General features: G+C 42.9%; 1 protein-coding gene across 2 annotated transcripts in view; it reads left to right on the forward strand.

The window, feature by feature from the left end:
• The first annotated feature begins 1,985 nt into the window (after nt 1-1,985).
• The window catches only part of LOC311140261 (uncharacterized protein), an 81,654-nt gene continuing 67,212 nt past the window's right edge, over nt 1,986-16,427 (forward strand). For both annotated transcript variants that reach the window (XR_014614130.1, XM_084175232.1), the window contains exons 1-5: nt 1,986-2,467; nt 2,985-3,169; nt 9,930-10,027; nt 12,942-13,031; nt 15,575-15,698. Coding sequence is in view for 1 of the 2 variants with exons in the window: in XM_084175232.1 (XP_084031358.1) it covers nt 2,418-2,467; nt 2,985-3,169; nt 9,930-10,027; nt 12,942-13,031; nt 15,575-15,698 (547 nt within the window). In the remaining variant the exon portion in view is untranslated. The remainder of the gene's footprint in view (nt 2,468-2,984; nt 3,170-9,929; nt 10,028-12,941; nt 13,032-15,574; nt 15,699-16,427) is intronic.

Genomic DNA, 16,427 nt, shown 5'->3' on the forward strand with positions numbered 1-16,427 from the left:
GGGTCAAGAAGGAAGTTGACTTACTTCAGAGACAGGTCATGACATCAAAAGTGATGTCAAAGTCAATTTAAAGCATGTCCACACCTATTCGTATAGTCAAAGATATTGCCCCATGTGTTTCTTTTTAATGTGGCTTGACCCACTTGCTTTTAGCTTTCCAAATCCTATTGTAAACACAAGGGGATTTAGGTTTTAGCGGTAGTGAGTGTAGCCCCCTAAAATCCCCTCAAAATCCCCATGAAACCCTCTCACTCAATGAATACAATATATTCACTGAATGATCTGCTGTATAGTCTTGATTAATTTAATTTCTCCACTTGAAATGAATGTCACTTGATGAAAGATTTTTTGCATGTTGATCAATGTAATACACAAACATAATATTTTTTGGTTATAAATGTATTCATTCAAAAACATTAGTTCACCATAAGTAGTTATTTTCAAATGCTGAAAGAATAGCCTATTCAAAAAACATTACTATAGGGACAGACAAGCCAAGGATGGGTACAGTACAGTATCATTGCCATATGAGTAGATAATATAATGAATGCATTGCTGACACAATAAAACCCTATGTTTTCAAACAAATGGAGATTTGCTTGGTAATAAACCTATTACATATCTAAATGTTTTGATGTTTATTCGCTCTGACAAACACATTCAGTATGTCAACTGTCAGATTATGAAATTCCCCCAAAGCAGCCTAAAAGCCTGAAATAAGCAGTGTTTTACGGATTATCCTCCCAAGCTTTGACTGGGATATACCTTGGATCTAAATGTGGTGTACTGTCTTTACCATGCTTTCCCAATATCTAATGGATTTTCCACATACTGTACATTGACGTGGAATACTGAATACAAATTGACTTGGGGGTTAGGTCAATTCCTAAAAAAATGACTTCACAATTGTGTTAGGTAGTTGGGTAAAGATATAATGTAGTTGGGTCAAAGTCATGGGATTTTGGTGCACACATACAATATTCTGTTGATTCTCAAATCTGTTGTCTGATCTAATCCTGTCAAATATGACATTTAAGCACTTTGTGGAGTCCAACATAGATTTCTCCATGTCAGAAAAAGTGTTCATGGCTGTCCGTTCTGTCAGGCGTAGATCATTCCAAATGTTGACATTTTGGGAGGCAAACATCCCTTTTTGCTGAATCTGAGATGGAAAAATCCCTAATCCCTTTTATTCAAAGCAAATGGAAAATGTAAAACGGCTTCCAAGTTATGTGGCAGATTAGGAGATAAAGAGCTTTGCTATCAGAGCCTGAAATAACAAGTAACTTGAATACAGTAATTCCCAAGTGATTTACCCTGAATTAGAGATCACCACCTTCCATCAAGACTGCTTCTGTATACACACACCACACACTTCTTCCTAATAGCTCTCTTCATTTAACTGGTGAGGTGTCAGTCTGCAGTACATTCACAAACTATGACCTATTTTGCTTTGCTGACCAAAAAATACAGAAGGCTGTTTTGAAAATCCATGAGTTTATATAAGGCTAAATACATTTACGTAATTTAGCAGACGCTCCTATCCAAAGCGAGTTACAGCAGTGAGTGCATACATTTCGTACTAGTCCCCAGTGGGAATCGAACCCACAACACTGGCGTTGCAAACGCTACGCTCTACCAACTGATCCACAAGGTACCTTATACATGATTAGGGCCTAGTGGGCTACTTATATAAAACCTGCTTGAATTATTTAACCCTGCCTCTCTCATGTGTTCTACAATTGCAGTAGCTACGGTAATGAACTACAGAAGTAGAAACGTTTATTTTTTCAAAGGGTTTTTAAGACGTCCCATCGATCTCGTCTAGACCCAGACCTTTGAAGGGTGTAAACAACGCAATGGGAGTCGCTTTGCGATTGGCTGGGATAAGCGTGTGCGTCCCCAGGGGGCGGAGCTGAGGGGAGTGAGGAAGAAATGACCACAGATATCACATTTCTGCAGGTTGCCAGACGTTTGTTGTAGCAATGAAATGCGCGCGTGGCTAATGTTCGGTGGATATATTCCGATTGGATTTATGGTCCATCCGCATTTGTCAAGGAAGCTCGAACGGCACGATTCAGTGACGGCTCGGTGTTGGCAATCAATCACCTGCCTCTCCTTCGAACTTTTCCACTTTCTCTAGCTAGGTTGTTAATCTATGTAGCAAACATTTCTAGCTTTTCGCGTAATAATGCAGGTATGCATTTAAGTAGCTAGATCGTTTTGTAGCATGCTTGAAAATGCATCTTGCTGAGTAATCCACCATGTTTTGGTTTGATTGTTAGCTAGCTAACATGATACGTGTTATTTATCGAGCTAGCCTAGCAGAAGCAGGGATTTGACTGCTTACCCTGTCCCGTCAGCTTGCTAGCTGTCTTTCTAGTGCGCTTGGCGTTCCATAGAACACATTGGGAATAATGAGCACCAACATGTATGCAAGTCGCAAGAGGAAAAAGCCCCAGAGAAGGTACAGTAACGTTAGATAACTGCTCGCCGCTACAACAGCATAGCCAGCTAGTTAGGGGTTATAGACAAAGTTATGTCACTAGCTCTACTACTACCTATGTCACTACTAGTTTAGTGCATGTTTAGTATGCTACATCACTGTACAGAATTAGGATGAGTTGTGAGTGAAACGAGTGACAGTTAAATTGTAGTACTGTTATTCGATGATTGGAATGGGGTTGGCTGACAGACTCCCTAATCTGATTTGTATGAGGGCTGAATGAGGTACAGAAAGAAGCATGTTTCAACCTTGGACAATGACACTTCTTTATCCACTATCTAGGCATGTCAATGCATGTGTATTTTAGTTCAGGCATCTTGCTTGACCTGTATGGTTCCTCTGTCTGTGGACTCAATAAGTTGCATTCATTCACACTTTTGTAAACATACAGTATCTACCATGTAGACTACATAACAAGACAGAAGAGTATCATCATGTGAGACATTCATGGCAGACATTCTCCTCCTCCTCCTTGTAGTGTGAAGCCACCTCCAGAAGGAGCCAAATCAAACCCTTCCAAGAGGCACCGGGAACGCCTGAATGGGGAGTTGGACAGGCTGGCCAGTCTGCTTCCTTACCCCCAGGATGTCATCTCCAAGCTGGACAAACTGACCATCCTAAGGCTTTGTGTCAGCTACCTGCGTGCCAAGAGCTTTTTCAATGGTAAGGCATGATCATAACACGCCCTATAGACACATGCCTACTCCACTCTATTAGACTACTCTATTGTCCATGTTTAGGGTTGGGTTAAGTTAAGATATTATCACTATGGATCTGACTACAGTCTGACATTATAATCAACTATATCTGTCACTACCAACTACTGAGGTGTCTGGAAGGCAGTGGCTAGACTACCAACTACTGAGGTGTCTGGAAGGCAGTGGCTAGACTACCAACTACTGAGGTGTCTGGAAGGCAGTGGCTAGACAATTCTCTCTCTCTCTCTCGCTCTGTGTAGCAAGAAGTGGAGGGCTCTCTGAAATAACAGGATGCCATCAGGGTGTGTGAAATCCTGTGCAAAGTAAAATATGAATGTGTAATCTTGTGATCTGTCTTAGCGGAAGCCTTAGCAGTGCCGCAACAATAGATCGTTTTCTAGCATTAACCACATACGTTCTGAGGGATCTGACCAAGGGAAACCCGTGACAACATCCTCCCCCTTGCAAGACATTATATTTGCATCTCAAATGGCACCCTATTCTGGTCAAAAGTAGTGAACTATATAGGGTAAAGGGTGCTGTTTGAGATGCAGACTAGGGTGTTTGGACTCCAAAAAAGTAGGGCTGTGACGATACCAGTATCGCAATATTTGTTCCATGGCAAAAATGAAAACAGGAAGCAGACGTTACTCTTTGGTCCTTTAAAAACCTGCTGTATGTCAAATATTGTGTGCTATAGCTTGGAAAATACATAAATGTGACTCTGGATGACAACATAATGATGTTTATTTCCAACATTAGGGCTGTTTTCCTAAAGAAGTTAAATCCGCTTCGTGTTTTGTTTCCTTGCCATGATACTAACGAGGATTGTGATACTGGTATCGTCCCGGTCCTAGTATCTATCCTCGGGACCCAGACTAGGCTTTTTGGACCCAGACTAGGCTTTTTGAACTCCAAAAAAGACTGAAAATGACATGCTGCTTTCTCTTAATATCTGCATTGAGTGACTTGCAGAAAACAGCCTGAAGTCCAAATTCCTTTTGCTCCTAATCTCCCATCAGTTTAACAAGGGGCACTACTACTAGCATGCATTCTCACATTTTGGGACTGCGTGGGTCCTCCTTGAACAACTTAAAATTAACCCACTTAAATAACAGAAATGTAAAATGCATTGCTATAACAAGCTCCCTGAAAATGGCGTCTATCTTTGCCTAGATGGTTGTCTCGAGACGACAGAATTTGCAAAGGATCAGAATTGCAGTTCTGCAACTGTGTTATAACAATACTTCTGTATAGGACTCTGTGGCTCCAGCACCCGGAGGGAGAACAACGCTGTTCATGTTTGCTCATCTCATGTCCCAAAGAAATGTTCTGTTGATATGTTGTGTGTTCTAGTCTCTGGTATTGTGAGAGGCAGGCTGGAAGGTGTTGCAGAGAAGTGGATTCGATTCATAATGCTTTCACAGGCCTGACTAAACTGTCTCAATTAGGCCTACAGCTGTCATTTGGAACTGGTGAAAGAGCCAGAGTCGGCAGACCCCCTAAAATGACAGGCCTTGGGCTATTCTTAATTCACTTGAAGATGATTCACAAACTACCGTTCATTACTTTAACAGGCTACTCTAAATTCACCAAGAGGATATATGCTTGAAATTGCATTAGATCAACCACAGATTAGGCTACCCGTTAATTCACTTACAATGGCATGCAGACTGCAGATGCAGACTGACTGACTGCTGCCCGAGTTTACTAAGATGCATCCCTGAATTCAATACTGCTATCCCAAGGCGGCTGCTTGCTGAAACTTTCTTTTTGAAAATGTTGCAGTTTGCAGATTTTAATCATCAGAAGAGCCTTAGTAGAGTAGACTGTGGTCTGGTTCTGTTCCTGTTGTCTATGTAATGGAAGTGTCCTTACTGTGTCAGACCCATTACAAGTTTCACGTTTTATTAATCGAATGTACAGGATACACATGGGATACACGTCCAACAAAATGCTTTAGGCTTGGGCGGTATACGGTATATACCGTATTCCGGGGTATTTGGAAATAGCCACGGGATGGTTTTTCAATACTGTTAACTATTTATTTGAAGTGTTTCAATACATTTTAATATTTGTAGCTACTTTTTAATTAAATACCTGTAGTCAACTTGTGCAATACCTTAGGAGAGGAAGCAGATCACTTTCTTCATTTCACCTGTCACATTATTTTACATTATGAAGCTTAGCGTAGTTCCCCAGAACAGTTGAGCCAGTCACGTGTTTGTTTGTAAATAGTACAATGGGGGAAAGCGGGAGCAGGTGAGTCCAGCTGTGTATTGACAGGGGTCGTGTTTTATATTGGAAGTCAACAGTGTTATTTTGCTTCACTAGAGTGATCAGGGACGTGCAACTATAGTTTCCCTTCACAGAAAATACATTAGTGCAACACATTCGGCAGAAAATAGCTTCATTCTCATCAGATGACAACAGAAGTGCAATGCTATTTGGCTGGCAGCCACACAAGTAAATGAGCTTACAATGAAAAAGCACGTTGTTTTTACAAAAATGATGCATGGCCATCATATTTCTAATCTTTATCATAGAAAGAATGGAGCCAGATAAATGTCCTAATGTTTTGCTTAAAGTTAATCTTGCATTTTACTGGAGAAATGTGGTCTGGCTACACTAAGAAAAGTACCTGAGAAACGTAGCTAGACATCAGTCAGAGCGCTGTCTGCTTATAGAATGCCCGTTGGTGAATTCTCATCCCAGTGGAGAAGTGCAACTGAAGCACGATATTAGTTTGATGCTGAGCAGAAATTACAATTAGAAGCATTTTTAATCTGCGTTTACAAGATGCAGCAAGATATTTCTTATGAATTAAATTTTTTCCTGCTTGAATAACTCAGAATTCTGCATAAACGCAACCCCTGAGTTTAACTTGCTACTTAACTAAGTGGCTGAATTAATAAGGTGACGGGGCATCATATTGTGTTAGCTTTCTGCCGTGTTTGAGAAGTCAAAGCCCTTTGGATAAGTGATTTATACATCTATGACTATCTTGATTTCCTTGCATTTTTCTCCTCTCCGTTCTCAGCCCGTCTCCCCTCTTCTCTGAGCAGAGCAGGCAGGCCCGTTCTCAGCCCCTCTCCCCTCTTCTCTGAGCAGAGCAGGCAGGCCTGTTCTCAGCCCCTCTCCCCTCTTCTCTGAGCAGAGCAGGCAGGCCCGTTGCCCTAGTGACTCCAGACTCCACACAGACCTAGCCTACACATGCTGCTCCAGAGCCAGTACTGTTCTTCCTACAGACAAGCATGCGTCAAAACTGTGTTCATTTGCACAATGTTTCTCGTTCACATTCTCTTGTAAATGTCCAAACTCACCAAAAATGACATTCGGTAGCTCCATCCTATATACGTTGTGCCAGTAACCGAAAGGTCGCTGGTTCTAATCCCCGAGCCGACTAGGTGAAAAATCTGTCGATGTGCCCTTGAGCAAGGCACTTAACCCTAATTGCTTCTGTAAGTCGCTCTGGATAAGAGCGTCTGCTAAATGACTAAAATGTAAATGTAAATATATGTATAACTTTATGAGCTGGATTGCCTGTCTTTGCAATTTGTTTATTTTCGTTTGCGCTCGTTAGCATATTTAGCTAGCAGTCTCCATTGAAATTATTTTGCTAATTTTGTTAGCGTTCTGGTAATGGATGCCAAATGGGCAGTTTTTTGTATATATATATTTTTGCCGCCACCTTGTGTACTAAGCCTGTAATACCATAGATCCCGATATGCGAGAAGGACTGTATGACGATATGACACTCTGGATACTGCCCAACCCTAAAATGCTTACTTGCAGGTTTCTTCTCGACAATGCAACAACAAGAATAAATAATAAAGGGTAAGAAAACGAACATAAAGTAAATGGCTCAGTAGAATACAATACAGTTTTGAGTATAAGTATAATACAAGAAGGCACAGTTTATAGTCCAATATTTAGACATGTATCAGGGAAGGGGGGGATTGTGGGGCAAGTGTTTTAAATTGTGCATTCAATCAAACATTTGCAGAACCACAAAATTAAGCAAGGAAGCTGAAAAATGTCGACTGATTTTGTAGGCTAGCAGTCTGAGACGTAAACATTTAGCCTTAATTTTTTGCAAGATCTTCCCTTGGGGAGCCCTTTATATTTTGAGTGACTCAACAATTAAATCGACTTGCATGAGGAAAAAGCCAACAGAATAAAATGTTCTACTCGTTTTATAGTTTCCTCAGAGACCTGCTAGCAGCCAGGATTCCAGGCCTTTGTTGTGTTGAGTGTTGCTGCTTGTTGCTGCTGTGGTGCTTTGTGTAATCGGCAGAGTTCCTAGACTCCCAAGGGGAGGGGGGGGGGGGGTGTTTGCTTGAGTAATCTAGATTAGAACAGACTTGTTGAACTCTTGACTCCACAGACTCCTGAGGAGGGTTATAAAACAGTGGTGTCCTGCGTCCCAAATGGCACCCTATTCCCTGTTTAGTGCACTACGTTTGCCAAGGGCATGGGCTCTGGTCAAAAATAGTGCACTATATAGGGAATAGGATTCCATTTGGGATGCATAGAGTTTGATAGTCTAGTTTAGACTCGGCTCTGTCAAGTGTATGGGGTAGGTTGATGTGAACCAGAGGTGGAGGGGGGATTATCTTGGCCATCACATGAGAATACAATCAAGATTGTGGACAGGTCATCATTGTAAATAAGAATTAGTGCTTAATTGACTTACCTGTATAAACAAAGGTGAAAATAAGAAGTGCGGCTGCAGACTGTCTGAGATATGATCTATACTGTAGGGATGGGACTGTCTGAGATACGATCTATACTGTAGGGATGGGACTGTCTGAGATACGATCTATACTGCAGGGATGGGACTGTCTGAGATACGATCTATACTGCAGGGATGGGACTGTCTGAGATATGATCTATACTGTAGGGATGGGACTGTCTGAGATATGATCTATACTGTAGGGATGGGACTGTCTGAGATACGATCTATACTCCTGGGATGGGACTGTCTGAGATACGATCTATACTCCTGGGATGGGACTGTCTGAGATACGATCTATACTGTAGGCATGGGACTGTCTGAGATACGATCTATACTGTAGGGATGGGACTGTCTGAGATATGATCTATACTGTAGGGATGGGACTGTCTGAGATACGATCTATACTGTAGGGATGGGACTGTCTGAGATATGATCTATACTGTAGGGATGGGACTGTCTGAGATATGATCTATACTGTAGGGATGGGACTGTCTGAGATACGATCTATACTGCAGGGATGGGACTGTCTGAGATACGATCTATACTGTAGGGATGGGACTGTCTGAGATACGATCTATACTGTAGGGATGGGACTGTCTGAGATACGATCTATACTGTAGGGATGGGACTGTCTGAGATACGATCTATACTGTAGGGATGGGACTGTCTGAGATACGATCTATACTCCTGGGATGGGACTGTCTGAGATACGATCTATACTGCAGGGATGGGACTGTCTGAGATACGATCTATACTGTAGGGATGGGACTGTCTGAGATACGATCTATACTGTAGGGATGGGACTGTCTGAGATACGATCTATACTGTAGGGATGGGACTGTCTGAGATATGATCTATACTGTAGGGATGGGACTGTCTGAGATACGATCTATACTGTAGGGATGGGACTGTCTGAGATACGATCTATACTGCAGGGATGGGACTGTCTGAGATACGATCTATACTGTAGGGATGGGACTGTCTGAGATACGATCTATACTGCAGGGATGGGACTGTCTGAGATACGATCTATACTGCAGGGATGGGACTGTCTGAGATACGATCTATACTGTAGGGATGGGACTGTCTGAGATACGATCTATACTGTAGGGATGGGACTGTCTGAGATACGATCTATACTCCTGGGATGGGACTGTCTGAGATACGATCTATACTGCAGGGATGGGACTGTCTGAGATACGATCTATACTGTAGGAATGGGACTGTCTGAGATACGATCTATACTGTAGGGATGGGACTGTCTGAGATACGATCTATACTCCTGGGATGGGACTGTCTGAGATACGATCTATACTGCAGGGATGGGACTGTCTGAGATACGATCTATACTGTAGGGATGGGACTGTCTGAGATACGATCTATACTCCTGGGATGGGACTGTCTGAGATACGATCTATACTCCTGGGATGGGACTGTCTGAGATACGATCTATACTCCTGGGATGGGACTGTCTGAGATACGATCTATACTGCAGGGATGGGACTGTCTGAGATACGATCTATACTGTAGGGATGGGACTGCCTTATATATGATCTTATTATACTGCAGGGATGGGACCACTAGCACTGTTAGGGTCTGTACTGGCACAAATCTCCTACTGTAACTAGGCTATAGGGCCCGACCAGCACTGTTAGGGTCTGTTCTCTTAATCACACTGAATCATAAGGCATCACACTAAACAATCTATCTGAAGATGATTTGCCATTGCCTAGACTATATGGCTACCACAGTAAACACAAATAGAATAACATCATTTTTGGTTGATCAAAATGCCCATCAAATTCTCTTCCACAGGAAATAATAGTACATTTGCGGTGTACTCATTAGGCCTATCTCACATTATTGTGAATGTGTCTCTGTCTGTAGTGATGCACTGTAACTGGTTCCTCTGCATTCCTTCACTGTGTGGTGGAAATCCTCTATGGTACAGTAACCTTGATCTAGATTGTTTTGTATTGTGTTGCAGTGACCCTAAAATCCACAGCCTCCCAGCGCCCAGAGAGTAATGTTCTGAAGAAGCAAGGCTCTGAACTTCAAGTTCCAGAGGGAGAGCTGTTACTACAGGTTAGTGGGGTCTATTCAGTAACCACCCTGTCTGTTACTACAGGTTAGTGGGGTCTATTCAGTAACCACCCTGTCTGTTACTACAGGTTAGTGGGGTCTATTCAGTAGCCACCCTGTCTGTTACTACAGGTTAGTGGGGTCTATTCAGTAACCACCCTGTCTGTTACTACAGGTTAGTGGGGTCTATTCAGTAGCCACCCTGTCTGTTACTACAGGTTAGTGGGGTCTATTCAGTAACCACCCTGTCTGTTACTACAGGTTAGTGGGGTCTATTCAGTAACCACCCTGTCTGTTACTACAGGTTAGTGGGGTCTATTCAGTAACCACCCTGTCTGTTACTACAGGTTAGTGGGGTCTATTCAGTAACCACCCTGTCTGTTACTACAGGTTAGTGGGGTCTATTCAGTAACCACCCTGTCTGTTACTACAGGTTAGTGGGGTCTATTCAGTAACCACCCTGTCTGTTACTACAGGTTAGTGGGGTCTATTCAGTAACCACCCTGTCTGTTACTACAGGTTAGTGGGGTCTATTCAGTAACCACCCTGTCTGTTACTACAGGTTAGTGGGGTCTATTCAGTAACCACCCTGTCTGTTACTACAGGTTAGTGGGGTCTATTCAGTAACCACCCTGTCTGTTACTACAGGTTAGTGGGGTCTATTCAGTAACCACCCTGTCTGTTACTACAGGTTAGTGGGGTCTATTCAGTAACCACCCTGTCTGTTACTACAGGTTAGTGGGGTCTATTCAGTAACCACCCTGTCTGTTACTACAGGTTAGTGGGGTCTATTCAGTAGCCACCCTGTCTGTTACTACAGGTTAGTGGGGTCTATTCAGTAACCACCCTGTCTGTTACTACAGGTTAGTGGGGTCTATTCAGTAACCACCCTGTCTGTTACTACAGGTTAGTGGGGTCTATTCAGTAACCACCCTGTCTGTTACTACAGGTTAGTGGGGTCTATTCAGTAACCACCCTGTCTGTTACTACAGGTTAGTGGGGTCTATTCAGTAACCACCCTGTCTGTTACTACAGGTTAGTGGGGTCTATTCAGTAACCACCCTGTCTGTTACTACAGGTTAGTGGGGTCTATTCAGTAACCACCCTGTCTGTTACTACAGGTTAGTGGGGTCTATTCAGTAACCACCCTGTCTGTTACTACAGGTTAGTGGGGTCTATTCAGTAACCACCCTGTCTGTTACTACAGGTTAGTGGGGTCTATTCAGTAACCACCCTGTCTGTTACTACAGGTTAGTGGGGTCTATTCAGTAACCACCCTGTCTGCAACCATCATGGCTGTCGTTTTTTAAAGAAGATCTGTATGAAATGCTTTGTTCTACTATAGTTTTCCCATTTCAATAAGGTTGTTCACCATAGCACTAGGGCCTGTATTCATGATAAAATAAGTACTTCATTAATCCCACAAAGGGTACACATGTGATTGCACCAGCCAATACATACAACAATAAAACCCTATAAAACACAACAAAGGACAAACAGATATTAAAAGCAGCACATATTGTTAGCGTCTCAGAGTAGGATCAGTTTGACCTTTTTAGATCTTAATGAATAAGATAACATGAACAGGGCGGACCTGATCCTAGATCAGCACTCTGAGACGCTTTGTGAATACGGGCCATTAACTAGCCCCCTTTCTTTTACATTGGAAAGTTCTTGGTTTAAGTTGAGATTAACTGCAGTTGAACCACACCATGCAGGGTTATGTGGCATGTTAGCTTTTCGTGTCCAAATAATCACAGAGTTAATCATATACTTTTGCGTGAGACAGAAGTGTCTGACCTTGAACTGACTCTACATGGAATAGGGTACAAACTCAATGCATGCTTCCCAAATGGCACCCTATTCCCTGTATAGTGCACTACTTTTGACCAGAATCACCCTATTCCCTGTATAGTGCACGACTTTTGACCAGAATCACCCTATTCCCTGTATAGTGCACTACTTTTGACCAGAATCACCCTATTCCTGTGTTTTGTTTGTAATATTTATTTATGTATTATTTTACAATACAAAACATACAAATGACAACATCACCACTGCCCAGACCCACCTGCTCTCACCCCCATCTCCAGCGCCCGCATCACTCTCTGCCACATGGCCTCAAACGGCACCATTTTGTTTCTCTCTGTCGTCCACACACCTTCAACATTTAGAGAATAAAGCATTTGACCTTTCCATTGTGTTAACGACCGAGGACTGGTTGATTTCCAGCTTTTAAGTATGTTTTTTTCCCCAAGATGATTGACGAGAAAAGTATCGTCCAACCCATCGGTTATCTCACTGCACCCTCATATGCCATGTCTTGAAATATGCAGACAGACAGATTAAAAGTACATTTACATTGTAATTCTTCTGACAGCCAACATTCTAACTCCGCTCATACCTTTTGGACTTTAGAAAATTCCCAGAAAGCATGGATTATTGAGTCATACTTTTTGACCAATAGTATTGCACTACAAAGGGAATAGAGTGACGTTTGGGACACAGATAAAACTCTATAGGCCTTTCAGTTCCTTTGACATTTTGCTCTTTGCTCTTTACAGCTGTAGGCCTACTTCATATGACGGTTCACATGTAGTCTAGATGTGTGTGTGAACACTGAACAAAAATATAAACGCAACAATTTCAAAGGTTTTACTGAGTTACAGTTCATATAAGGAAATCTGTCAATTGAAATAAATTCAATAGGCCCTAATCTATGGATTTCACATGACTGGGCAGGGGTGCAGCCATGGGTGGGCCTGGGAGGGCATAGGCCCACTCACTTGGGAGCCAGGCCCACCCACTGGGGAGCCAGGCTCAGCTAATCAGAATGAGTTTTTGAAACATGTTGCGTTTATATTTTTGTTCAGTGTATAAAGATATACTAATCAGTTCTATTCCACTCTACTCTCAGGTGTTGAATGGCTTTGCTCTGGTCGTCACGGCTGGTGGCACAATCTTCTATGCATCCTCCACCATCCAGGACTACCTGGGCTTTCACCAGGTAAAGGCTCTTTCTACCTCTATAACTGGTCTTTCACCAGGTAAAGGCTCTTTCTAGCTCTATAACTGGTCTTTCACCAGGTAAAGGCTCTTTCTACCTCTATAACTGGTCTTTCACCAGGTAAAGGCTCTTTCTACCTCTATAACTGGTCTTTCACCAGGTAAAGTGTCTCCTTTTACCTCTATAAACGTAGTCTGGCTGACACCAGCTCTCAAAGTCTTCCTGACTTGAGAGTCTGGAACGTCTGCTTTGATGTGTCGGCACGAAGCATCAATAATGAAGGGGCTCTGCCCTCAGACTTCAAGGTGGCAGCGTACGCTGGTTGGATATCCCCGTTTAGAATTCAACTAATCATGTTTTACATAGGACCACTATTGTTTTACATAGGACCACCCTTCCGCTTCCAGCCAGCCCTTCCGGGATAAGCAAACACACGCTCTAGCTAGCTAGCACAAACCTTCGGAGTTCGGACATTGTATAATAATAATAATAATAATAATAATAATAATAATAATAATAATAATAATAATAATATGCCATTTAGCAGACACTTTTATCCAAAGCGACTTACAGTCATGTGCGCATACATTTTTACGTATGGGTGGTCCCGGGGATCGAACCCACTACCCTGGCGTTACAAGCGCCATGCTCTACCAATTGAGCTGCAGAGGATGAATAGGGCGCATAGATCATCACACACATTTTCAAAACGTTATAAAAACCCTTCTACACTAATACTAGTGACATATTGGAGGACTGCAACCTGTTAAGCGTTACGATCTTGTGGCTAGCAAGCAGCAACTAACATTAGCTAGCAAAGCTAATGTTAGCTAGCATTGTTCAGCCAATAGAAAGCCAGACGGCTAATAACTTTAGCTTGCTATCAACTCGAAATCGGCTAGCTAATCAAATGTATGTTTTAGTTATAAATTAACTAGTTTGCTAATTATAGGCTGAACATTTCCTTACCCCACTAAAGTTATTAATTTGGATGTCCTCGGTTAAAATAGTAGGGCAATGACGTTAATCACTCATGCATTCTAGCTAGCTAGCTAGCTACCCATGTTCACTTCTGGCAAGTTTCCTCCCTGCCCCCTAATTTTGCATGAACATTAACTACCCTAAACATTAATAGACTACAAAAACAAGATCAGACTACAGCCAGTATGACCAACAAACCAAAAGAGATAAATGAATCATCTTTCATCAAGTCAACCTACACAGAGGCCAACTGCAATTGGACAATAGATCAAATAGGGCTGAGCTTGCTTTATGCAGGGTGCGTCGTCTAGTATACACCTGTAATTAAAACGTTATTAACACAGTATATGTCATCACTATGTTGATAGGTTAATTTCAGCTAACCTCCCCTTTTACAAGCCCGAGTTACCAGACCAGTGAGTCACAGCCATAGAGAGAGAGAGACTCGTCGTGGATATAACATTTTGGCATGGACATTGTCATGAACACCTCATTAAAAGACCTATAACTTTTTGCTTTATGTAGTGTTTCACTTTGAAGAAACACTATGCCCCCATTTCCACCATGCTTCCGCCATTTTAAAGTAGTCAGTCACTTTATGAAACGGATATAAGAGCCTTTACCTGGTGAAAGCCCAGTTATAGAGGTAGAAAGAGCCTCTATATCTATGGTCACAGCTCGCTGCGTAGTCACGTGGGTCCCGCATCAGCCAGGCTACTATAAACGCACCTTGAGTTTAAAGCTACCCCAAATTAATGGGAAAGATGAGCACTGAATAAAACCAGGAAATTAGGCTAGGTGGTGCTCATCTTTTCCATTCAGTTGGGATTGAGTCAATGGCATAAAACTGGATCTACACAACTGATGACATGGGAAGTGGCTTCATCTTGACATTATCCCTGCACATTGTAAATATGGTCCTGGAACTGACCCTGTATGTAGTATGCTTACTTACTTTATCGTCTTCTTCTTATTTCTTATTCTCATTATATCTCGTGTGTCTTTGTTCAACCTTGTTATTTTTAGTATTACATTGGTATTGATTACTGCATTGTTGGTGTTTGTTGTACTTTGCATGTGACATTAAAACTTGAAGCATTAGTCAATGGATTTTGGGTTAAAACATCTGACTAATGTTGATTTATGAGTTAAATGTCAGATTTTTTAAATATTGCTTTATTTCTGAGTGAAATATAATTTAAATATTGCGTAAGCAATGCTTATTTACTAGTGTCCATATCATTATTTCTGTTACCTAACGGTTTGCATGTGAAGTTAATAAGTTGATTGTGCTGGTATTTCCTCAACATGAACAGAAACCAGGCCCTAAACAGATGCCAAGTCTAATAAGTCTGTTTGGGTATTGGAACTTAACACAGGTTGAACCTAAGGCCCAGTACAGAGCATGTTTGCAGAGTCCATGTCAGGACTTGGATGCATGAGATAAGTGATGGGAAGAGGAAGGATATGTTGTCTAGCAACAGTAGTGTCCATGTTTGCATTGTTTTCTTGTAGTTTACTAGACTTCTATTTTGATGATGGTGGATGTGTTTGCTCCTCAGTCGGATGTCGTCCATCAGAGTGTTTATGACGTCATCCATACGGAGGACCGAGCAGAGTTACAGAGACAGCTCCACTGGGCCCTCAACCCCACCCTCACCCCTGACACTGGACAGCTGGTCTCAGGTAACCTCCAACCCCACCCTCAGCCCTGACACTGGACAGCTGGTCTCAGGTAACCTCCAACCCCACCCTCAGCCCTGACACTGGACAGCTGGTCTCAGGCAACCTCCAACCTCACCCCTCACACTGGACAGCTGGTCTCAGGCAACCTCCAACCTCACCCCTCACACTGGACAGCTGGTCTCAGGCAATGTCCAACCCCACCCTCACCCCTCACACTGGACAGCTGGTCTCAGGCAACCTCCAACCCCACCCTCACCCCTCACACTGGACAGCTGGTCTCAGGCAACCTCCAACCTCACCCCTCACACTGGACAGCTGGTCTCAGGTAACCTCCAACCCCACCCTCACCCCGACACTGGAACTGGACAGCTGGTTACAGGTAACCTCCAACCTCACCTTCACCCCTGACACTGGACAGCTGGTCTCAGGTAACCTCTAACCCCACCCTCACCCCCTCACACTGGACAGCTGGTCTCAGTTAACCTCCAACCCCACCCCTCACATTGGACAGCTGGTCTTAGGTAACCTCCAACCCCACCCTCAGCCCTGCCACTGGACAGCTGGTTTCAGGTGCCCTCCAACCTCACCCCTCACACTGGACAGCTGGTCTCAGGCAACCTCCAACCCCATCCTCACACTGGACAGCTGGGCTCAGGCAACCTCCAACCTCACACTGGACAGCTGGTCTCAGGCAATGTCCAACCCCACCCTCACCCCTCACACTGGACA

Source organism: Coregonus lavaretus, assembly GCF_964263955.1.
Source record: "Coregonus lavaretus genome assembly, chromosome: 13".
Lineage (NCBI taxonomy): Eukaryota > Metazoa > Chordata > Actinopteri > Salmoniformes > Salmonidae > Coregonus > Coregonus lavaretus.